The 23,734-nt window shown below is 43.6% G+C and overlaps 3 protein-coding genes across 11 annotated transcripts; 1 reads left to right on the forward strand and 2 right to left on the reverse strand.

Moving 5' to 3' along the window:
* Positions 1 to 153: 153 nt before the first annotated feature.
* LOC144058419 (IgGFc-binding protein-like) lies at positions 154 to 7,074 on the reverse strand. 7 transcript variants are annotated; one of them, XM_077576866.1, is made up of 7 exons: positions 6,930 to 7,065; positions 5,052 to 5,141; positions 4,785 to 4,831; positions 4,095 to 4,162; positions 2,534 to 3,294; positions 2,024 to 2,420; positions 154 to 1,048 (listed from the first exon to the last, which is right to left on the reverse strand). In XM_077576866.1, exons 3-7 carry the CDS (start codon positions 4,811 to 4,813, stop codon positions 633 to 635), a joined length of 1,671 nt encoding a protein of 556 aa, XP_077432992.1. In that variant the 5' UTR covers positions 4,814 to 4,831; positions 5,052 to 5,141; positions 6,930 to 7,065; the 3' UTR covers positions 154 to 632. The 7 variants fall into 7 exon arrangements, with proteins under 7 accessions (XP_077432992.1, XP_077432996.1, XP_077432994.1 ...); XM_077576870.1 differs by having other exon boundaries at positions 4,785 to 4,821; positions 5,046 to 5,141; XM_077576868.1 differs by having other exon boundaries at positions 5,046 to 5,141.
* LOC144058418 (sodium bicarbonate cotransporter 3-like) lies at positions 6,080 to 23,564 on the forward strand. Of its 3 annotated transcripts, none has more exons than XM_077576863.1 (25): positions 6,080 to 6,553; positions 7,736 to 7,811; positions 7,882 to 8,001; positions 10,227 to 10,365; positions 10,449 to 10,609; positions 11,065 to 11,253; positions 11,427 to 11,536; positions 11,601 to 11,758; positions 11,914 to 12,001; positions 12,068 to 12,214; positions 12,384 to 12,487; positions 13,062 to 13,236; positions 13,326 to 13,459; positions 16,999 to 17,244; positions 18,529 to 18,637; positions 18,735 to 18,896; positions 19,036 to 19,149; positions 20,078 to 20,239; positions 20,753 to 21,004; positions 21,090 to 21,158; positions 21,698 to 21,871; positions 21,937 to 22,071; positions 22,185 to 22,279; positions 22,381 to 22,488; positions 22,914 to 23,564. In XM_077576863.1, exons 1-25 carry the CDS (start codon positions 6,509 to 6,511, stop codon positions 22,987 to 22,989), a joined length of 3,348 nt encoding a protein of 1,115 aa, XP_077432989.1. In that variant the 5' UTR covers positions 6,080 to 6,508; the 3' UTR covers positions 22,990 to 23,564. The 3 variants fall into 3 exon arrangements, with proteins under 3 accessions (XP_077432989.1, XP_077432988.1, XP_077432990.1); XM_077576862.1 differs by having other exon boundaries at positions 6,081 to 6,553; positions 7,882 to 8,019; XM_077576864.1 differs by lacking the exon at positions 6,080 to 6,553 and adding an exon at positions 6,964 to 7,220 and having other exon boundaries at positions 7,882 to 8,019.
* LOC144058421 (complement C1q tumor necrosis factor-related protein 4-like) lies at positions 13,923 to 16,662 on the reverse strand. Its single transcript, XM_077576872.1, has 8 exons — positions 16,494 to 16,662; positions 16,349 to 16,399; positions 15,845 to 15,973; positions 15,500 to 15,779; positions 14,686 to 14,774; positions 14,568 to 14,618; positions 14,353 to 14,481; positions 13,923 to 14,257 (listed from the first exon to the last, which is right to left on the reverse strand). The coding sequence occupies exons 1-8, from the start codon at positions 16,627 to 16,629 to the stop codon at positions 13,974 to 13,976; spliced, it is 1,149 nt and encodes a 382-aa protein (XP_077432998.1). The 5' UTR covers positions 16,630 to 16,662; the 3' UTR covers positions 13,923 to 13,973.
* Positions 23,565 to 23,734: the final 170 nt, after the last annotated feature.

Here is a 23,734-nt window from a genome sequence, read left to right on the forward strand (position 1 = left end):
CCCTGCTATATGCTAAGTTTTAGCATGGCTAGTGCACAGGGAATATTTCAGATCGCGAAGGCAACGAAAGCCTACAAAAAACTACAAAGACTGAAATAAGACTACGAAAGACTATTAAAAGAGACTACATGACTACAAAGATGACAAAAAACACACACTTTTTTTTTTTTTTTACTGTAGACTGCTGCTTTTATGTCAATTTATGTATTCATGCTAATGTGGCTAACTGGCTAAACGTCAACAATCAACATGCTAATGTGTACATCCTAAGGTAGCTAACTGGTTTCATGTCACATGCGTGCAGACTAGAACATAAAAACACGACAATAAGACTAGGAAAAGGCTACAAAATACTTGTAAAAGCAAAAGGCCAGCAAAGATATAAAAAAGACACAACAATGAAAAGACTGCAAAAGACGGTTATATGAATTTGTCAGTGTGTGAGAGCATTTCAGTACTGTGTTTCAGTAGTCTGTGTGAGAATGTTTCAGTAGTGTGTAAGAGAATGTTTCGGTAATGTGAGAGAGTGTTTTTAATAGTGTATGAGATTGTTTAAGCTGTGTGTATATTACTCATTAAGTGCTAAGTGTTAGCCACATTCATAGCTAGCCTTGCAAATATGTTAGCATCTACTACATAGGGAAGAGATTTGGTCCTCTGTAGCAGATGGGATGGACATTCTGGCAGCAGTACTCACGGCTCCAGTCAAATTCCTGATCCAGCTCCAGACTGATGGTAACACACTGGCCCCCATGAGTGCCCTTGGGATCGGCCCCCTTCCAATTGCTGACTGTAACTGTCTCTCTGTTGATCCAGTACCAAGCGCCGGTTAATGTGCTGCGACGCAAGCCAATCCAAGCCCGCTTTGGGAAACCATCCCCAGTATGCTCCTGCCGGATTTTGGCCTGCACTTGGTCGAGAAGTGGGAGAGAGGACAAGCTGACCAGGTGGAGATTCAGGTCTCGGCAGAACTTGACTGACTCCTGCCAGCCCAGAGCCTCAGGGCCAATTTCCAAAACCTCAGGGGAGAGGACGCAGCCTCTGTAATCTGGCAAGGAGAGCGTTTCAATAGAATGTGAAGTGGTTCCGTTTGAGAGAGTGTTTCTTTAGCGTGTGAATGAATACATTTTCAGTAGTAAGTTTTAGTAGTGTGAGTGGGAAAGAGATTCAGTAATATGTGTGAGAGTGTTTTATTTATTTTTTTGTATTATGAGAAAGGGTTTTGAATGAGAATTTTTCAGTAGTGTGTTTGACAGGGTTTCAGCGATGTTGTGAGAGTGTTTTAGAAGAGAGTGTGAGAGTGGTTCATTGGTGTGTGTGAGAATACTTTTTCAGTAGTGTATTTCATCAGTTGTGTGTGAGAATGTATCAGTAGTTTGAGTATTTCAAAATATGTGATTTTAGCCATTATATAGTTGTATGAGCATTTTAGTAGTATGTAGAGAGCTACAGTTGTGTAGAGAGAGTTTTAGGAGAGCGTGTGACAGTGCTTTTAGTACTATTGTGAGACCATGTGTGAATAATTTTCAATAGTGTGTGAGAGTGTTAAGGAATGAGTTCGATAGTTTTTTAGTAGTTCAAAAGAGTGCTTCACTGGTGTTTGTGAAAGCAATTCAGTTGTGAGTGTGTGTAAAATATGTTTCAGTAGTTAGTGGGAGAGTGTTTCAGTTGTGTAAGTGAGAGTGTTTCAGTAGTGTGTGAGAGGGAGTGTTTTTGTGAGAGCATTTCAGTAGTGTGTGAGAGCATTTAAGGGGTGAGTGTGATAGTTTATCAGCATTGTTTGTGAAATCACTTCAAAGAGCAGTTCAGTAGTTTGTCGGAGAGCATTCCATTAGTGAATGCGAGTTTTAAAAAAATCCAGTCGTTTTTGGAAGTCTTTGAGTTATGTGTGTGAGACTGTTTCAGTAGTGTGAGTGAGAGCGTTTCAGCATTGAAAATGAAAGAAACATATTTATGTTGTGTTAACGAGAACATATCAATAAGTGTTGTGTGAGAGGTAATGCTGAACGTTTAATGTTCTCACCTGAGGTTTGACTAACCGCAGGCGCCGGGTTCCCAAAAAGGGCGTCTTCCTTCTCTCCCATATAGTAGACGGCTATCTTGTCCGAGGTATGCCAAATGGCATTGTTGTCCAAGCTGAGCTTCACCACCGTGGAGACGTAGTCCGTCCCCGTGAGCGTTCGCCAGATGGGGTCCTCTGGTGGGCCGCTACCCACGCGGACCCCCGCAGTGAGGTCCTTGTGAACCAGGATGACGGCAAAGTTATGCGCGTCCTGTACGGTGTTGACCACGTAGCAGGAGGCCAACTCTGACTGCGGGATGAGTGGCAAGAGCAAGCCGGGCTGGTGGAGGACGACGATACCGGGGAGCTCCACCAGAGGCCAGCCCGGGTACGAGGAGTCCACCAAGGAAGAGTCCTCCTGGGTCACCATAACACAGTGATATGAGTGAGTTTCAGTTTTGTGTGTGAGACTGTTTCAGTAGTATATATGAGTGAAACATGTTTTCAATTGTGTGCGCTTGGGGCGTGCACCTGAGACAGGAGTAAAGCAGTTTGGACTTGTGAGTCTTGGGTCAGCGGTGGTGGGACTAAGAAGGCCATCTTGTCATGTCGTTTGGGGGTAAGTGCGGCATAGAGCATGGAGCAGCTGCAGTTTAGTGTGACGTTAGTCATGGTACATGGGTGCCCGAAAAGAACCGCCACTGGGTGCTTCGCCCTCAGAACCCTCCAGGCCTTGTCGGTGTCCAGCCAGAACTGAGCGGCATGGTAAGGCTCCAGCTCCACTTCTCTGGTATTGTTGCTATCTCCTTCCAGGCTGACTGTATTGACTTTCTCCGCATTGACTACGACGAGCCTGAAGGGGGCAAACTCGGTCACGTAGGCGCTAACCATGTCAGGGGGTTGGGTGGTGCCCTGGATTTTGGGAACCGGCAGGACGAGGTACTCGGTGCCCAGCACGTTTACAGGAAGAACCCGAGCACTCTGCACGCTGCCCGCCTTGACGCTGACGGCGTAGACCGTGACCTGGCCAGTGCTGTTCACCCGGACCACCTTGTCGGAAATATCCTCCCGACCGAGCTCGGCGTTGCCGTAGTAGAAGAAGCGGCGTGTCTGAGCAGCGGCCAGAGTTTCCGTGTGGGTTTGTTTACGGATGGCTACGGTGACTTCTGTGTTGTCATGCAAAGCCGTCACATGCACTTGGTTGTGAGGTTCCTCGGGGTAAAAATAGGCTATGTTTTCTGGAAAGACCACCAGGAAGTTGAAACCAGAGCTGATCTGTGCTTCTACGGACCCTGAAAACAATCATAAGGCATGAGCAAACCAAGGACCTGCTTAGTGCCCAGCGACGACTTCAGCAATAAACATACAATTGAGTTTGGAGTATGCGGTGAACCTTTTCATTGAGCGAGTTTTTACAGTATACAGGCAAGTCCGAATTGAGAGTTGCACTCATTTTGTGTACTACCACATTGTGCCACAACATACTTGGCAGCACTGAGATCTACTGGGAGTAGCGTAATTAAGAAGAAGAAGAGGAGGCAGAAAATGTCTGTTACTAAGCGAAATTTGCATTTTAATTTGAGTATTGTCGTATGTTATGTTTGTATCTACTGCTTACATTGTAAATGGGTGTACAGTAATAGTTAAATTACCAGAACATCTATTCTTACTTGTTTTAGCCCGTCTAACGTCTTTCATGTCTCAAAATGCTAATGTAGCTAATTACTACCACATAAATATGCTAATGCTAATAATTGCCTTCATAGAAATGTTGAAATGTGATTTAGTTTTACAATAAACTTCAACTGGGAGTGACAACTGAATATCCGCCGTGCTTTTTATTTTGAGAATCATACAAGAAAGATTAAAGAAGATATCTCCTTTTACATTTGTTGACAGAAATAAATTAGTTAAAACCAGGTGCATGAATGATTAACAGTAATTACTATTGGCAGAAATATACATTTTTCTTATGGCCTCTTGTAGATGTGGATCATGATGAAGAAAAACTTAGTTCTTCAGAACCACACGAACAAACTTTTTCACCGTGAGAGGTTGTCATAGTCACGTCAAGTGACGTGTCTGGACTCACTTGGTTCTGTCGCCCCCCTCAGCACAAAAAGTAGTACTGCAGAGTACAGGTGACCCTTCGCGAGCATCCTGAAGAGTCAAAACAATCACTTTCAGCGTGAGACACTTCTTATAACGGCCACAAGGTTTAACTATTGTGTTCTTTTCTGAGCACAAACGTCTCACATGTCACATAGTGAACCCACACATTCTCGCAGTTCAGCATCAATATTTATTTAAAACATTTTCTAATATTTTTGTCATTATTATTACCATTTCTTCAACATATTTTAATGTGTGGCAGTTATACAAGGATTTATGCTATTTGCAGACCGGCCCGGTCCCTATCCCATGCGAGTAGAGAGTGTCGACTGTGTAGACAAAAAAATAATAAATTGCTCACTAGCCAATGTCAAGGTACATACAGAGAAACAATGGATTGGTCACCAGCCAATTACAGAGCACATACACCTATGGACAATTCCTTCGTCTTAAATAAAGCTAGCACAGTAAGAACATATTAATTCTACACAGAAATGCTAGCACTTAGATTCAAACCCTGAACCTCAGAACGGAGAGGCAGACACTGCGTCACCGTGCTGCATTCATTAAAATGTCATTTTTACATCACATGTCCCCTTTAAAGTTAGATATGCTGTTTCCTGTCACACTTGCTGTTTAAAAAGTGTATAAAGCCACACTATGGTCTTACCTTCTCTTTGGCCGTGTTTGCTTCCTCATTCAAACGTCTGTGCAGCGCTTGCCAACAAACAAACAAACACAGAAGTGCATGTTTGTCAGTCAAAGCAGGACGTTTGCATGGCGTCGACAACATGGCCCTTCAAAAGCTTTCAAGGCTCGTTTTGATGCACAAAGATCACCATGAAAGCTTTTTTTGATTAAAGCTATTTTTTATTGAATTGAATGGATGTATTATGAATAGAATACCATCATTTAATATAATTTTACAAACCCATACACAGTGTAGAGTCAAACGAGAGGTCACATCTCAGTGCTGTGAGACTTGATCTTTGAAGCCGAGCCGGTCATTGTGTGCCCTGCTGCGGTGCTATAATGAAGTGTGAGAAGTAGTAAAGCAGCTTTGTACACACAACAATGGCGCGTGTGTGCAGATAAAATCAGCATGGCAGCGGAAGGGTGGGGGAAGCACAAATATGAAGGTGCTAATCTCAGATAAACTCTTCAAACAACCAAACTGCATCAGTCACTTACATCACATCAACAATTGTTGATTTTAGGACTGAGTTGGGGGGAGGAACACTTTGTGACTTCAGTTTTATAACATTTTAGTCATTGATGGTCATGGGGAGACGTGTGTATGAAGGCAGCACAGTGATCAAGTGGTTCGCAAGTCTGCCTCACAGTTCGAAGTAGGACTGGACTGGCACAAATAATCGGCCCTGGCATTTTGACTTAGGCCCGCCGGCCCAGCTCGATTACTGACCACCCTTGGCTTTCACATAGCTCTACCACTGATGTTTATAGGTTCAATTTGCACTCTATATTGTAAATGGATGGATGGGCTGCTCCTTCTAAATTATGGGCCGGTCCCTCAGGGTAAAATGGAGGAAAATAATAATTGAATAGCACCACATTGGCCTCAAAGGACACCGGCCCACCGGGCATCTGCCCTGTATGCCAGATGGCCATTCCAGCCCTGGTTCAAAGGTTCTGAGTTTGAATCTTGGCCATCTTGTGGCATTTGTATGTCATGTGTGCCCTGACATTGATTGAAAACCAGTGTTATAATAATTTTGGATGTTTCATTATAGTTCGTTTTCATTTCATTTAGACTTTTGTTTTTTAATTCAGTTAGTTTGAATTCGTTTTTACAGCAGGTTTGTTATTTTTTGAAAATGCTTTTGTTTTTATTAGCTTTGGTATTTGTTTAGCTCTTTAAAAAAAATAATTAAAAAAATAGGCTATCTTCCTTCTTCTGTTCGGACGTACACTGCAATAGTGAATACAGACCGTACATTTATTTTATAATGAACAACGAAAATTCATGCACAATATTTTAGTGACCAAAATGAAAACGAAGGACATGTTAGGCCTGTAGTTAGTTTTATAAACGTAAAATTTAATTTCAGCTAGGTTTTGTTTTCTTGAAGTCATTTTTTGTTTTTATGTAATTATTATTACGAATAATTGTAGTTATTTTGTTAGTGTTCCAGTACTACCACAATAACCTTGACACCTACTAAAGAAAACGCGGAACAGAAAATTTATGGATATCTCAGTGATTCTTGATTTCGTTGCCTTCTGTGCTGTGAATTGTCGAACGAGAGGGGGCGTTTCTGTTTCTTGAATCTGGTGCTACAGTGTATGGAGTTTAGTGAGGCGACGGAGGAGAGAAGGAACAACTTATGGACCTTTCTTTATCATCTTTGAACGTCCCGAGTGTGGAATCTGAAAATGGCACAAGACGTAAGCGAGCAGATGCGGCCGCTGTTGACATCAGTAAGTTAGTTGTTGTTACTTTCTTGCTAGGCTGGCGGCGGCTAGCTGTTCATACTTCTCATCCCGTCGAAGATGCGCCTTAGACGGCGGCGTACTCGCATCAAGTGTCTCTCACTAGCTTCAACTAAGTTAATGCTCTTAGTGTGGAGGATGTCTGCAAAGAGACATTTGAATAGTCAACATAAACAAGAGTCTCCTCCTGTATACTTCAAGTTGACGGTTTTTTTTCCAGGAAGTGAACTCTCCTCGCGCGCATCCCAGCATAGGTCCGAATAGCCACAAGAGAGCTGCGACTTCTAAAAACCTCATAAAAAACGGGCGCGGCTTCACATTGGCGTGTCTTGTAAGGATGCAAAAGACATCTGTACTTACTCACCTTATATTCGGCTCGCACCACATCTACCTTACGGCATTGTATCTCCACGAAAACATCATCACTTAACTTGTTTTTCATACTTCATTACTTTCCACTACTGTTGAATCAAGATACTTAAAAGTAGCGTGTGTCAGTGTGTGTCATTTGGTTGTTCAGATGTACTCACACACATCATGGCGTTCCCTGTTGACTTGCTGACGTCATCAATGTGGTCTGACGTGGTGCGGCGTGGCGTGGGAAAGTGTGGCGGCCTCCTCGTGAGTCGTTAAAGAGGCCAAGAAGGAGTTCAAGGTTCCTCACAATTTCCTGACATCTCGTCACATGTTGTCTTGGCCTGGTGTAGAGGTTGAGGTTGTTGCCTTGGTAATGCTGTGATACTACACTGGTGTTATTTATAACTTCCACCCAATTATCCCTTGCAAAAGAATGATGGTATCAAGGTGTTATCCATCATTTACCCCAGTAATCCTCAATTTTGTTAGCGTCAATCACCAGTTTCAGAAAAAACTCCAAAAAAAAAGTACACACATTTTTACTATCTTGTGAGCTCACTTTTTTTCTACCTTCATTTCAATGTGCAATCATTGGGCAAATCTCATTTCATTATTTGCCACCCACTCAGCCCTCCATCCTTGCTCCTCTGTTTACATTAACTCCTCCCACTAGAGCTCCCATTGAGGAGTTGAAGGCATGTCCAGTATAATTGGGTCTTGATGACAGCACATTGATCTTGCTATTGTTTCCCTACAAATTATTTACTTCCTCAGTGTATAACTATTGAGTGTGTTTGTGTGTGTATGTTGCAGGAGGAGGAAGCAGTGCTGGACCGAGGGAACACAAGTTCCACACTTTACACCAACTTTGAGGCGGAGGAGCTGGAGAGTGAGTGTTTGACAGTCATGTTCTTCTCATGAAGGGTGAAAGACTCCATTTTGACATGTTGGGTGGTTAGGTCACAGGGCACTGTACGTCGGCATCCACGTCCCTTTGGGCCAACAGAAACGACGGCGCCACCGTCACAGAGGACACAGACATGAGCGGCGGAGGCAGGATCTCCCGCATGAAGATGCCTGTGAGTCGCCTTCGTACGGTAGGCTTGGTGGATAAAAATATTTTTGATTTTTTAACTCTTTCACTGCCAGACGTTTTCAGAAACGGGTTGTCGCCAGTGCCAGCCGATTTAAGCATTTTGAGTGATCTTTCAAGGTCCACAGAAAATGTTATGTTTGGACTATGGAAACACACATACTACCAAATGAAAGATTGGACTCTCATCTTTCGTCAGAATTGTTTTTTTTGTTTCTACCTTATTCCGTTCTTCAGTAATCAACAATAGAAAATGGTTACTTTCACCGAAATTCTCTGTTTTGAAACAAAAAGCTGAGAAAAACGGCTTTTTGTGAAACGATGTTATTTCATGCACTCTAGTGAATTGTACACTTCTTTTTGTCCATGAATGATGCCACAAACACCTAAATAGTGCTTTACTTCTGTAAAACGCTTTCACCAACAATGAAAAAGTGTTTTTTGATTGCAAAATACGTTTATTTCCATTCAACAGTGTAACAATTTGACAAAACAATTTCGCAAACTATTTACAAATGTGTGCAACTGTGGTACTATTTACAATTATGTGGATGTTTCAAATACAGTTTCTTTTTGTAACGCTCTCCTGCGTGCAAGGAGACGCCAGGACTCGCACAACAGTTTACTTTCACTTTCGCATTGGTCCGTTTCGCGTGCAAACGTTACACTTTCTTGACGGCCTTTTATTCCGGGGAATAAAAAGCAAGTAGCAGACTGTGTACACACTCCTCCGATGAATATGCATTGGACTCGGGGCACTCTCCGTCGTCCGATCGAACGTCCGCCTGTGCGTGCTCGGTTGTGCTCCGCGTTACGACACCGTCATAGCCGCCGCGTCAGCGGTTCCAATTTCGCCGTCAAGCTCGGATTCACCTTCATCATCATCGATGATGATCATCGTCGTCATCAATGTACTCTTTTAGCGTTGGTCGATGCCTTTTGTTTTGTAAGTGTAGAGCTGCTTGCAAACGCTCGCCATTGCCCGTTCCCTCCTCCATCTAGCTCCATCTAACGTCTTCTACTGCCGCGTCAATGCTTCCCAACCACGGAGTCACCACCCTCATCTTCATCATCGATGATGATCATCGTCGTCAACAATGTGCTCTTTTAGCGTTAGTCGATGCTTTTGGTCTTTGAAAAAAAAAACGGCTCGGGCGTGAGCTCCTCGCGACCGGCCGCCATTTTTCCTTTGTTTTCCATTCTGATCTCCTGCTCTACGCTCTAGCTCCGCCTCTACTGACGCCCACCAGATCTTGTCAAAAGAGAGTCATCGCTGCCCTCTAGGGGCCAAAAATAGTCATTAGGCACAACAGACCGGCTGGAAACTTTCACCACAGCTCCGGAAGCCTTGCCCGCACCCGTTTCAAAAAAAAAAAAATAAATAAAAATTGGATGACGTCTTTAGATGTCATTGGCAGCGCTCCGTAGGTTTTTACTTGACGTCTTTAAACGTCAGTGGCAGTGAAAAAATTCCCCCCCCCCCCTTTGCTAATATGAAAAGCATTGAGATTATTCTAAACAAGTTTTGCACTTTATTTTTTCTGTTTCTGGTATTTGCTTTGTTTCTTCTGACACCAAACAAGCTTAGATTTTTTTTTTAGTTTGAGAGACTTATTGGTTTGCAAAAAGTTTTGTGTGTGTGTTGTGTGTTTAATCGCATATTAAATTGAAATCTCAGTAGTGGGGGTGGGTGAAAATAGATTATTTTTAAAAATCCTTCAGCCCTAATAACTTTATAGAAGGAGAAGTCAACCCCCAAATAATTTTTTGACAATGATATATTATATGCAGCCCCACTAGTTTAAATACAATACTCTTTTTAATATTGCATTGGTGGAATATTAGGTAGGAGGCAGCAAGCAGTTTTCATCAATATCAGAAAGCGACCATTTTGCCACTTGCTGTTGAGTGAAAATGACATCACAGTTGCTCAGGTCTCAAGTAACAACCAATCACCGCTGAGCTTCAGAAAACAGGTGAGCTGTGATTGGTTGTTGCCTGAGCCCTGAGCAACTGTGATGTCATCTTCAGTCGACAGCAAGTGGCAAAATGGCCGCCCCCTGAGATGGATAAAAACGGCTGAATTTTGCGTCATAACTCATATTCCACAAATGTAATATTAATCAGAAAGTTACATATAATATTATTGTCAAGAAATGTTTAAGGTTGACTTCCCATTTAATTGCCCAGCGCTACCCTATGCCCTTTTAGGCACGCCCTCGCAGAGAGTCCAGTTCATCTTGGGCATGGAGGACGACGACGAAGAGCATGTCCCTCACCAACTCTTCACTGAGCTGGATGAGCTGGCATTCAGGGACGGAGAAGTCTTGGAGTGGAAGGAGACGGCCAGGCGAGGACACGGTTACACCACTTTCTATTGCTGCATGCCATCTTGAGCGAGGTTTCTCATATGGCATGTATTTGTGTGGGCAGGTGGTTAAAGTTTGAGGAGGATGTGGAGGACGGTGGCGAGCGTTGGAGTAAACCTTACGTAGCCACCCTGTCGCTACACAGCCTGTTTGAGCTGCGCTCGTGCATCATGAATGGCACCGTGATACTCGACATGCGCGCCAACGGCATTGAGCAGATCGCAGGTCAGTACGCAGTCACGACATCTATTTGTAAAAAAAATACTCTTTCACTTAAAGTCCCTGTAAAAGGAAATTGTCTTATTTTTTAAACACCACAAGAACCCTGCCAAATTTGCCAAATTTGAATGATTTAAAAAAAAAAAGTCACCAAAAATTTAAGACAAAACACCAAAAAAGGAAAACCAAAACTGAAACTGTGAAAACCAGTTTAATGAGATATTTCACATCAGTTGAGCTCCATGAATTCACTTTACTGGGCCTTTAAATTAAAGTAAAAAAAAGTACAGACTTGGAAATGTACTAAAATCAGCGACTAGGCAAAATTTTTTTTTTTTACTATACTTGAGTACAAACACCTGAAAAACCTGCATAAATACAATAAGGAAGTATTTATACTCTGTTACTTCACACCCTAACCTACTTGTTGCTGTTTTGAGGAACAACTTTTCGTTTTTCAGACTTGGTGATTGACAGCATGCTGGCGTCCGGTCAGCTGGACGAGCACATCCGAGACAAGGTGAGGGAAGCCATCTTGAAGCGCCACCACCATCAGAACGAGAAGAGGCTGAGCAAGCGCATCCCGCTAGTGCGATCCCTCGCTGACATCGGCAAGAAGTATTCTGACCCTCATCTGCTGGAACAAAATGGCAAGTGGCTGTGTTCATAATACAGTTAATTATAATTTTAAGTTTCAGATCGGCCCGCGAAGGGGAAATCTGTGATATAGGCGCCATATAAAAAGTTTTTTTTTTAAATAATTGTGGCGGTAACTTGATGACGGCCAACTACTGTGAAGTGAAGTTTCTTTCTGCTCTAGCAGGTCTTTTGGCATCCCCTCAGTCGGCTCCCGGGAACCTGGATGCTAACAAAGCGGCGGAAGCTGGCGTCAGCACCGCTAGTCATGAAAACAGCACAGTGGACTTCAGCAAGGTGAACTCTTAAAAATCAGCCAGGAATCACAGCCAGGAATTGCAGCCTGTCACGTGCGCTTCAGGTGGACATGAACTTCATGAGGAAGATTCCTCCTGGTGCCGAAGCCTCCAACGTGCTGGTGGGGGAAGTGGACTTCCTGGAAAAGCCCATCGTTGCTTTCGTTCGACTGGCGCCCGCCGTGCTCCTATCCGGACTCACCCAGGTGCCAGTGCCCACCAGGTAAGCTCTAATATTAGGACTATAATATCAGCATAATTTTCAAGATAGAGTGCCATTTGTGTCTGTCTCAGGACTCGACCAATATACTTTTTTTTTTTTTTTTTGCATAATCCAAGTGCTAACTTGACTCAGTTTGCTCTGCCTCTGCCAATCAGGTTCCTCTTCCTTCTGCTTGGTCCATTCGGAAAAGGTCCGCAGTACCACGAGATCGGACGTTCCATGGCCACGCTGATGACAGACGAGGTGCGAGGTTAGAAGCTCACGAAAGTCAGAAGCAGTCTTTAAAATGTTTTTGCGGCTCTGTTGAAGATTTTCCATGATGTGGCCTACAAGGCTAAGGATGGCAAAGACCTGCTGTCAGGACTGGACGAGTTCCTGGATCAAGTGACCGTCCTCCCGCCGGGCGAGTGGGACCCTAGCATTCGCATTGAACCGCCCAAGAATGTCCCCTCTCAGGTTTGTGGACACAAGGGCTAAATGCTAATGCTAACAATGATAACTGTTTTGCATATATTTGAGACCAGGGTTAGAGTTTAAAATTAGGGCTTCAAGGTGGGGTTAAGGTTTCTGTAAGGCTGGCTGGCAGGTAAAATGCTTAAGCTAACAATGCTAACATTGTCTCTAGGAGAAGCGAAAGATTCCTTCTGCCCCAATTGGCTCCATCCATAGCTCTGACATCATCAAGAGGGCGGAGCATGATGTTGGCCCAGAGCTGCAGAGGACGGGAAGGTTAGCGCTTAGCTGTGTTAGCAAGATGTGGCTAGCTTTTGTAGAAAGCTGTTTTAGCATTTCTTCCATATCCTTTTTGTTATTTTTTGTATATCCTCTATGCATATCTCAAAGTCTTAATAGCAGGCCAAAGGTCCAACAGTTTTTCAACAAGTGCACCCTAGTCATTTTACTTGTGCTGAATTGTCCCCCGTCTTCGCTTTTTCACCTCTCCCTCCTTGACATATGCACACTCATCGCCGACAACGAGGCGCTCTAAAGTGGCCACACCGACGGTCTATGTAAAGGGAAGACGCATTTTCAGGATGTAGGCATAGCTAGTTAGCCAACTGTACGTCGCCGCTAATGTGAACAAAGGCACTCAACTTCTTATACAGTGGGCGTTAACTCGTGCCGGATTCTAAAGTGCGTCATGTTGCACAGTTAGCCACAGTAAAAAAAAAAAAATCAGGAAAACTAAAATCTATGCGCAAATGCTAAATATGCTACATTCTCGGTCTTGTTTGCAGCGCGTATCCTCAAACATCTACAAACTATTAAGATAAAAATCGAATGGCTTTTATACATGTGCCAGGCTGTTTGGCGGTCTGGTCAAGGACATCCAGAGAAAGGCCCCCTTTCTACTCAGTGACCTGACAGATGCCTTCAGCCTGCAGTGTTTGGCGTCAATCCTTTTCCTGTACTGCGCCTGCATGTCGCCCGTCATCACCTTCGGAGGCCTGCTGGGAGAAGCCACCCAAGGAAACATAGTAAGAACCACAAACACATATAAGGGGTTCCACGTGGAGAAGCCCGCAGTGACATCATCATTCCTAGACACCTTTTATGTCTGTTGCAGAGTGCCATTGAATCTCTGTTTGGGGCGTCCCTGACGGGCATGACCTACTCTTTGTTTGCGGGTCAGCCACTTACCATTCTGGGCAGTACCGGACCTGTCCTGGTTTTTGAGAAGATCCTCTTCAAGTTCTGCTGGTGAGTCGAGCCCTGGTGACATTTTAGGGAGGTGTGGTGTGTTTACTCACTGCTGCCCCCTACTGGAGATCATTTATGACGGTGACGCCACAATGCTGGCGGCTGCTCTGTTCTTGTTGCTGGGCGGATTATTGGCTCACTTCAGTTTATATAAATGCTTTGTAATGTTTATGTAAACCTCTGATTTGGTAAGAAGATTTTCAGATTTGGAGTCAATTCATTATGTATGTCACCTAATTACAAACAGAGCTGGAGGTGCCACAAAATGAGTTTGTGGTGTTAGCGCCAAGGCTAGTCAGATTCTTCTGGCGTCTACAAGCTGATCACCCTCCATATCTCTAGGGGGAGCCCTTGCACTATTGCAAACTATTCTTAAATGTAGGTAAGTACGCCAAACACTTTTACAAGTTTGTGGCTCTGAAGCATTCCAACAAACAAAAAGTTAAAAGCCAAACACAGAAGATCAATTTTCATGGATTTTTATTGAGTCTGCAATTGAGGCCTGGCGTGATGCTCACTGGGTGAAAAGCAGGAATCCGCTGAAGGTGGTGTGGTGGTTGCTGTTGTCCCAGACCTGCGTGTTGTGCCACAGATTCAGGGAGAGCTTGTCACCCTTTTCCAGCAGCAGAGTGGCGCCGTTGGACGCCGTGTCGCTGCCCTCCCCCGACGGCTGCTCGTGGGCAATGAGCTGCACCCTGCCGTTGTTCTTATACAGCACGGCGCTCATGGGGAAGTTGGTGGGCGCGTTGGCGGTAAAGCGGATGTAGTAGACGCCGCGTACGGGCGCCGTGAAATCACCTGGAGTAGGTGAGCAAGCATTAAGAAACGGTTTTGATCGCGGGAACCAGTGGCAGCGCATTAGTAATTGATGCCCCACTCTCTTGACCACTCACCTGTGTCCGGGTTGTAAGCCTCACCAATGTTGGTGAGGACGTCCTTGAAGAGGAGCTTCTGCATTCCGGACGTTGTCTTTTGGAGGCCATTACCGCCCAGAGACGCCGCAAACGCCACCTTGGGCACATCTAGAGCAGAGCAACAAAAATACAATTGGCGCGTCATTAGGGGATCTTTTTCATAAAGCAAGGATGGCCAAATATTCCAGACTGACTTCTCATCTCTCTCAGCTCCGTCTCGGTGCTCTCCATTCGTTCTTTGAGTTCTGCCGACACACAATGATGAGTTCCACTTTAAACATGGCAATGTGTTGGGGAGAAAACAAAACAAACCTGTGTTTTCCGTTTGGAGCTGTGTCATCGAAGCCTTAAGGTTCTTCATCTCAGACTCGACGTCAAACTCCATCGGAGCTTCATCGATCCTTCAGCGGGAACGTGCAAACGCAGATGATCATTGAGATGTTTTGGGTGTTAGCAGGACTGGAGGCCTCGGTCATATGGCCTTATAATCAATTTTTTTTTTCTTCGCGTCAGGGAGCTAATTAGTTTTTTTGTGAGGCCTCCGTGTTGTTACAGCCAAAACACGTGATGGTGATTAATTAACTGACTTCAAACTTTAACCCTCATTGCGAAATGGCAAAGCTGATATCAACTAATCGGTTCAACTATGCTGGTATATCGCATTTACGAAGAATATCAAAGATGTTAAAGTGGAAGTCAACCTTAAACATTTCTTGACAATAATATGTTATATGTGACCTCACTAGTCTAAATATATTGATAATCTAAGTATAGTAAATTTTTGGAATATGAGTTATGAAGCAAAATCCAGCCATCTCAGGGGCGGCCATTTTGCCACCTGCTGTCGACTGAAGATGACATCAATGTTGCTCAGGGCTCAGGCAACAACCAATCAGAGCTCATCTTTTCCCTGAAGCTGCACTGTGATTGGTTGTTACCTGAGACCTGCGCAACGTTGATGTCATCATCAGTCGACAGCAAGTAGCAAAATGGCCGCCCCCTGAAATGGATAAAAACGGCTGGATTTTGATGCTTAACTCATATTCCACTAACGCAATATTAAACAGAATACCATATTTAGAGTTGTGGGGCTGCATAGAAAGAAATGTTTAACATCTTTGCATACAGTGGGAAAACCAGAAATCCGCTGAAGGTGCTGTGGTGGTTGCTGTTGTCCCAGATGTGCGTGTTGTGCCACAGCACCATCTTCAGCTTGTCTCCCTTCTCCAGCAGCAGGGCGGCGCCGTTGGACGCCGTGTCGCTGCCCTCCCCTGACGGCTGCTCGTGGACAATGAGCTGGATCTTGACATTGTTCTTGTACATCACGGCACTCATGGTGAAGTCGGTGGGTGCGTTGGCGGTGAAGCGGATGTAGTAAACGCCCCGAATGGGTGCGGTGAACTCGCCTGGAGGACGTGGACAACGTTGGTGATAATCACAATGTCTCATGGCAGCGACTGTGCGGGCTTACCTGTCTCCGCATTATAAGCCCCCCCGACATTGGTCAAGACGTCCCTGTAGATCAGATCTATGTTTCCGGATGTCGTCTTCTGGGCGCCGTTTCCCCCCAGAGAGGCAGCAAAGGCAATCTTGGGAGTTTCTGTTCAAGTGAGGGTTTAAATTTGGATTTATCTAGAATCCATAATGTGAAAGGGGTTTACAGTCAAAAGCCCCTTTTACACTTTTAAGATGGCTTATTCATTGGGGTTTGTGACATACTGTAGTATCAGTGGCAGGCAATGGAAAAGTGAAGTTTAACGCCCAAGAGCAATTGTATCTAAATTTAATATTTTGAATGCTTAAATCTGCGACAGCCGTGTGACAGGGCAATGTCCAGCTTGTGTGAATTCTGTTGGAAAGACACATTCTACCATTATGACTATTTGATTCCCCTCACAGGTTGAATAAAGTCTGTGTTTGTCAATTTGCCGAAACGTCAGCGTGAAAGGGGAATTTATTCCAGAACCAGACTTACCTTGGAATGTGTTCAACTCCCTCTCAGCCCTCTCCAGACGCTGCATCATGGCTGTTACCGCAGAAACACACAAGTCACACTGAGCAAGTGCAGATCATTTGGTTAGCAATGTGACACTGTAGCAACGCGTTTGCGTCAGCGTCACCTCGTCTGTCGGCCTTCAGGTCCTCCACAGCCGCCCGGATGCCGTCCAGCTCGGTCCGACGGTCCAGCGGCTGAGCCGGGCCGCATCGCGCAACCACCACTGATAGCAACAGCACAACCGAGACACGTACAAACATGATGACAGACCAGAGATGAGACGGTGGCGTCGCAGACTTTTGTAGGGAGACGGGCTATGGTCTTTGCACCGGTGACATTTGACCTGTCAATATTGGCTTTTGATAAGAGTGGTTGATGTAACAACGTACATACTGGATGCTATGAGGACTTTGCATAGCAAGTATTGATGTGGTCAGGATCCAGCTAATCATAAATCTGCTATTATTATTATTTTTTTTAGATCTGAAAACAAACTTTGCCCATAAACTTTCTTTCTAGCATGCAGCACACAGTCTAAAGACCCTTTCACTCTGACCACCTGAGCTCCATTTTAACTTAAGTGCAGTGTGAAAAGGGCTTAACAAGATTGTTCCATCTGTCCTCCTCAGTGACTACGGCCTGTGCTACTTGTCCCTGCGGACCAGCATCGGGCTGTGGACCGCCTTCATGTGCCTGCTGCTGGTGGCCACCGACGCCAGCTCCCTGGTCTGCTACATCACGCGCTTCACCGAGGAGGCCTTCGCCGCCCTCATCTGCTTCATCTTCATCTTCGAGGCCCTGGAGAAGCTGCTGCACCTGGGGCACGTCTACCCGGTCAGCAGTGCCAACAACCTGGACAATCTGACCTTTTACACGTAAGTCAGAAATAGGGCTGTCAAACGATTACATTTTTTTTAAAATCAGATCAATCACATCTAAGAATTTTGATTAATCACGATAAATTGCTTAATTAAAAAGGCTTTTTTATCAGCATTTTTTTATTGCCAAATTTGAAGAGCACTTGTTATGTGCTAATTTTATTGACATTGGACGTCTAACCCTAACCTTTTTTAAATTAAAAAAAATTTATGCAGTGGCACATGCATCCTCCTCTTTTTCTAATCAGCTAATTAATTGCATGATTTAAAATGGGTACAAAAAATGAGCCCCAATAGTTTGACATGAACAAATATTCTGAATGTCATACACAAACATGTATTAAATACTTTACTTTAATGCATGTAGTTATGTTTATTGCTCAAACACAACCTGTGATACCTTTTTTTTTTCTTTTTCTGGAGAGGTCAGTATTGTTCATTCTGTAATTTTACCGATTTGACATGTCATCATCATTGCTCTTTTTTTCTTTCTTTTTTTGTACGTGGGTGTGTATGTGTGTGCGAGTGTGTGTGTGTATTCATTAGTTCACCTAAAACCTATTAACTCTTTGACTGCCAAAAACGTTAAATAACGTTTAGTAAAATCCTATGGAGGAGTGCCAAAGACGTTAAAAGACGTTTGTTTCAAAACAGAGGTGAAACTAACCATTTTCTATTGTTGATTACTCAAAAACGGAATAAGGTAGAAACAAACTTTTTTTTCTGATGAAAGGTGAGAGTCCAATCTTTCATTTGGTAGTATGTGTGTTTCCATAGTCCAAACACATAATTTTATGTGGACTTTGAAAGATCAGTCAAAATGCTTAAATCGGCTGGCACCCACGGCATCCCTTTTCTGAAAACGTCTGGCAGTCAAAGAGTTAAAAAATCCCATACCGTTCACCTAAACCGAACACTTCCAGCCAGAGTCGTGAGGCCGTCAGGAGACCCGAGGAAGGACCAAAGAAAAGAAAGGAAAGCCTGTGATACCTTTAACGTAACCATCCGCTGTTAGCTAAAGGATCCTCTGCACTCAAAATTAATAGGGTGATTAATCTGCGTTAATACAGGATTAATGCAATATTTTGTGATTAATTAATTAGTTAACACTTTAACTTTCACAGCACTAGTCAGAACTCAACAAAGCATGATTACGTAAGACTCAGGTGTTCTATTAGTGCGCCGTAACATGCACTCAATTGTCTTACCAACCCTAATAAACATTGATGGATATCAAGGATATTTAATAAATGCTCAAACGGGACCTAACTTGCTCTGCAGGTGTGGATGTTCTCATCCCACCAATGCCACCGCTGAGATACGTCAGATTTGGAGGAGCTTGGGCTACAACTCCTCGGCGAGCATCCCATGGGAGCAGCTGAGCGTGAAGGTGACGCAAATCCTCTGGAATATCTCGTATGTGCACTTGATGCAGAATTGGGAGACACAAGGAGAACCCCCCAACCGAGTTTCTCTTTCTCTTGCAGCACTGTCAGAACTTGCGCGGTGAATTTGTGGGCTCGGCTTGCAGCCACGACGGTCCCTTCGTCCCCGACGTCCTGTTCTGGTCCGTCATTCTCTTCTTCACCACCTTCTTCTTGTCTACATTCCTCAAAGACTTCAAGAACAAGAGATTTTTCCCCACAAAGGTGGGTTGCACTTTCTGTCATCTTCCACATCTAAGATTTAGCACTGAGAAAGCCTTTCGGTGGAATGTGCTCAACAACCAAGAAGAGTCCAGAGGCCTCCATTCACCTTTTGCTGTGCCTTTTGTTTGTTGACGAACAGGTTCGATCGACCATCAGCGACTTTGCCATCTTCCTGACCATCTTGTTAATGGTGCTGATGGATTATCTGGTAGGAATTCCATCTCCCAAGCTCAGTGTCCCGGACCGCTTCCAGGTAACGCCGAATTACAGACTGTGAGCACGGGCCGGGGATGCAAATGATCACAGTGATTGGCTAATGTGTAAAAATAACAAAAACAAAATATGATTATCATATCTGAAGGTTTCACCTTTCACCTGAACTTGTCAACAATGAACAATGGCAAAAAAGACTGTTAGTATTAACTTCCTTCCCCCAAAAACTGCGATGCCAGAGGAGAGAAATTCTGATAATGAATCTGACTTGGACATGGTCGGGGTGAAGAAAGGCAGGAAATTATGTTTTCAGAAGGAAGCATGAAATTTACTACACCTTTAAAGCGGATTGGTCAAATTTACCAAAACAAAGGTTAAATTTGACCCTTTGAGCTGGTAGTTAAGTGTCTGACAAATCCTTTAGTTAAAACAACCACTCTAAAATGGTAGGTGTTTTCAACCAATATATATTGGTAATTGGGCCAACCGATACAAATTGGCATTGCAAATGGGTCGCATTTTTATAGTCATGGGTATGACCCGGCCAGGGATTGAACCCAAAACCTCCCAGTCTCAGGGTACACTCTACCACTAGGCCACTGAGCTGGTCACACCTATCGTGATCTATCTAGACACACATTTCCATTTTTAAACTATATTATTTATATATTATAACATATTGTAACACTTATAATAATTAATAAATAAATACATTTAGAATACAATAAATATATTTAAAAAGTGATCTATCTAGGCTTACTTTCTATTGTAACCAATTTCATTGGTGGTATGCCCGTAACCACCCGGAACGATCAATGTCTGACCAATCTACAGTATTGGTTAATCAAGCCAATATGAGCTTAACCTACTAGATTGGTAGCGTTAGAGTGTAGTGCTAGTTTCCCATTTCAAACACAGTTTCTGTATTTGTTCAATATTTCATCAGTAATACGTGATGTGTGTTACAGCCTACTTCCGACAATCGTGGTTGGCTCATCTCACCGTTGGGCCCCAACCCCTGGTGGTCGCTGCTGGCTGCCGGGATTCCCGCTCTGCTCTGCACCATCCTTATTTTCATGGACCAGCAGATCACCGCCGTCATCGTGAACAGGAAGGAAAACAAGCTGACGGTGAGACCCCGACCTACCATGCCAGTGCTAGTGTTGCAAAGGGGTGGAACATTTTCAATACATTTCCATGGGAAGTTAAGCGTGGGGAATTTGGAAATACAGTGAACCTACTGTTTTGTGGTAGATAAGGTCCAGTCGCGAATAACGAAAATCTGCGTAGTAAGTAATAAAGGCCCACCCAAAAATGTTTGTAATTGCCTATCGATGCCACAAGATAGCGAAAAATTATTTAAAATACCAAGCATCAAGCATGTAACCTAAGTTACATAAATGACTGTAGTTCATTCAAGTCGTTCATTTATTCTCTACAAACAAACCAGCTTCACATAAAGCTAATCAATAGTATTAGCTAGCGTAGAAAGCATTGAAATGAAGCTTTTCTTCTTACTTAGCCTTCCATAAATTTCATTAAATTTCAGTAATTGACATTCCAACTTTGAAAATTCCCTCAATTTTGCAAACCTAGCAAGCATGTCCGCCGCTTAACCCCTGGTGGGCGCGTGCTTCCTCCAGAAAGGCTGCGGCTACCATTTGGACCTGCTGGTGGTGTCGCTGATGATAGCCGTGTGCTCCATCATGGGCCTTCCGTGGTTCGTGGCGGCGACTGTCCTCTCCATCACACATGTCAACAGCTTGAAGCTGGAGTCGACGTGCGCCGCCCCGGGCGAGCAGCCCAAGTTCCTGGGCGTCCGGGAACAGCGCTTCACCGGTTTTATGATCTTCCTCCTCATGGGCTGCTCCGTCTTCATGACGTCCATCCTCAAGGTGAGCATCACGTCATCTGTCTGAGCTGATGTTTTTTTTGCTCAGCTGCCATGACTGTTTTTACCTCCTCATCCTTTGCCCTCAGTTCATCCCGATGCCCGTTCTGTACGGTGTGTTCCTCTACATGGGCGTGTCCTCGCTCAAAGGCATTCAGGTGCGTGTCTTAGTCCATCTGTCCACCACGTTTTTTTAATTCATCATTTTGACTTAAAAAAAAAAAATCTGTTCAGTTAGTTAAAATTTTTTGGGGAGTGGGTTAGTTAGTTTTAATTATTATTAGTATTATTAGAATTATTAGTATTATTAGTATTAGTATTTAAATATATAAAGGATTTGTGAAGTGCAAGATAAAGTAAACTACAATTCCCAAACAACTATTCAGCCTTCTTCTTTTGACCAAACAGTAATACCGAAATAAATACTTTAGTAATCACAATAAACCCTGAAAGCTCAGTATGAAGTATAAAATTAATTGACAAAGATAAACATAGGACATTTTTGACATAATTATAGTTTTAAATAGTTTTATAAACGTAAAATGTAGTGTCAGTTACTTTTATTTTTTATTAAAAGCACTCTAGTTTTTATTTGTTTTTGTTAATGAAAATGTTTTTTTCCATTTTTGTTGTATGTCTTTTACTAGTTTTTCTTAACTATATTAACCCAGCCCGAGTCTCTCCTGGTCTTGTGCAGCTCTTCGACCGCATCCAACTGTTCGCCATGCCGCCCAAGCATCAGCCGGACCTTATCTACCTTCGCTACGTGCCGCTGAGGAAGGTGTACGCCTTCACTGCTGTGCAGCTCTCCTGCCTGATCGCATTGTGGCTCATTAAAACCTCTGCTATCGCCGTTGTCTTCCCCATGATGGTGAGATGGTCACATGGTATCATCATGCCGCCGCCTCACAAACAGTGCCCTCGCTGTGCTCACAGGTTCTGGCGCTAGTGTTCATCCGGAAACTTCTGGACTTCGGCTTCAGCAAGCGAGAGCTGAGCTGGCTGGATGACCTCATACCGGAGAGCAAGAAGAAAAAGGATGACGACAAGAAGAAGAAGAGGGAGAAGGAAGTGAGCACGTCATGACCATGTGACAACCACATGACCATACGTCACCATGTAAATACATGATCATGTGGTCCGCAGTCCAGCAGCCTTTGTGACATTTCTGTCCCATTTCCCAGGGTGCTGAGTGGAATTTGAAGGGGGCGGTGGACAACTCTGCGTTCGACGACGACGCAAAAGTCGTCAAGGACCCTGTGAAAAGTGTGAAACGATGGTGAATCAGCCTCAGAAACATCACATGTGTGTGTGTGTGTGACTGTGTCATCACCACAGACACGCCTAAACGTGTGTGCATGTGTGTGTATGTATTGGTAGGACAGACCCGTCTGAGGTGAACATCTCATGTGAGTTGGGTAAAAGTGGCTTCTGTAAGTCTCTCTCCATGATGCCGAACGCCAACAAATTTCTGAAGCCAGGCAGCAGGTTAGCTTGTGTACTGATGATGTTGTTCTTGATGTTATTGATGCTGGCATGCAATTATGAAAGTGTGTAGTTGTGATAAAAAGAACGCTGTCTAGCTAAAACAAAATGGCAGTGCTAGCAATACTAAGCTAGCATTACCACTGTAAACAAGCCAATGTTAACTTACTCTGTCTCTTCTTGCTGTTAATTATGCTGTATCTCTACCTCAGTGCTGCCCTTTATGTTGCAACTGGACGTGGTTCTACACTGAAGGCGCGCAATCCTAAATTCTGACTTCTATTCTGTAAAAATCCTAAACAAAATTGGTAGCGTGAAAATTTGCTGTGTCATGGATCAACCGCATTATAGATTACTGTATGTCATTGATGATGTCACAAATTAATGGCGGATGTCGTTGAGAATAATGTTGTCACTGTACCCTACAGTCAGGAGCCCGTGCCCAGCGTGAGCGTGGCGCTTGAAGAGGATGTGAGAGTCCCAGACGTCGAGACGGCGTTATGACCCGCAAGTGCGCGTCAAAACCATGAGAGGGTGCCGCCATGCCTCCTGAGTCAAAGTTGAAGATGACTAGGAGATGACACCAAAGTGTTTCTTGATTTTTTTTTAAATTCATGTTTCATGGTGAAATGTGTTTGTATCATCCCACAAAAAAATACTTTAAGATTTAAGTTTTCTTTCACCTTTTAGAAACATTGTTTTATTTAGATAGATACTTTATAGAATACTACTGTTTATGTGTATCTGTAATTATATGCTCTGTGTTAGAGACTTTGTGTTCTTCCATTTCACACTTGAGGACCATTCCAGGAGATCATCTTATGCGCCACTCATAACGATACCATCCAGTGCCCTTGCTTTGGCTGCAACCCTATTTGCGCAAACATATGTGCTTATGTAACTTTTGCATAATATTGATTGTACATAGATGTATAATATTATACAATTGGCATTATTGCACAGTGTTTAAGTTAAGTTAAACAATAAGACTACTGTACTTTCGTCATGTGATGTCTAAAACTTCCTCAATGGCTCAAGTTATTTGTTTTGTAGTGAAATAAATAAATGAATAAAAAGTTGTTATTGACATTTTGTGAATGATTTAGACTTCCGTGACTGTGAATTCGAGAGGCTATTTGCTTTGAAAGCATTATATTGTCATTTCCTGTTTCTGCTTTTACAACGAAAATAGTTTTGACACACATATTTGATGAATTAACACTTAAATCGTCAAGAATATTTTTGACCA

Source organism: Vanacampus margaritifer, chromosome 9, assembly GCF_051991255.1.
Source record: "Vanacampus margaritifer isolate UIUO_Vmar chromosome 9, RoL_Vmar_1.0, whole genome shotgun sequence".
Classification (NCBI taxonomy): Eukaryota; Metazoa; Chordata; class Actinopteri; order Syngnathiformes; family Syngnathidae; genus Vanacampus; species Vanacampus margaritifer.

What these genes read in the sequence shown, in the direction of transcription:
- LOC144058418 (XM_077576862.1), top strand. Translation starts at nt 6,509, where the DNA reads ATGGCACAAGACGTAAGCGAGCAGATGCGGCCGCTGTTGACATCA. An exon ending in GACAATCTGACCTTTTACAC is followed by an intron (nt 17,245 to 18,528) that starts GTAAGTCAGAAA and finishes CTTGCTCTGCAG; the next exon opens with GTGTGGATGTTCTCATCCCA. An exon ending in TCATGACGTCCATCCTCAAG is followed by an intron (nt 21,005 to 21,089) that starts GTGAGCATCACG and finishes CTTTGCCCTCAG; the next exon opens with TTCATCCCGATGCCCGTTCT.
- LOC144058419 (XM_077576866.1), bottom strand. Translation starts at nt 4,813, where the DNA reads ATGAGGAAGCAAACACGGCCAAAGAGAAG. An exon ending in CAAACACGGCCAAAGAGAAG is followed by an intron (nt 4,163 to 4,784) that starts GTAAGACCATAG and finishes TTGACTCTTCAG; the next exon opens with GATGCTCGCGAAGGGTCACC. An exon ending in CTGCTTTACTCCTGTCTCAG is followed by an intron (nt 2,421 to 2,533) that starts GTGCACGCCCCA and finishes ATGGTGACCCAG; the next exon opens with GAGGACTCTTCCTTGGTGGA.
- LOC144058421 (XM_077576872.1), bottom strand. Translation starts at nt 16,629, where the DNA reads ATGTTTGTACGTGTCTCGGTTGTGCTGTTGCTATCAGTGGTGGTTGCG. An exon ending in GGCTTATAATGCGGAGACAG is followed by an intron (nt 15,780 to 15,844) that starts GTAAGCCCGCAC and finishes CACGTCCTCCAG; the next exon opens with GCGAGTTCACCGCACCCATT. An exon ending in GGCTTACAACCCGGACACAG is followed by an intron (nt 14,258 to 14,352) that starts GTGAGTGGTCAA and finishes CACCTACTCCAG; the next exon opens with GTGATTTCACGGCGCCCGTA.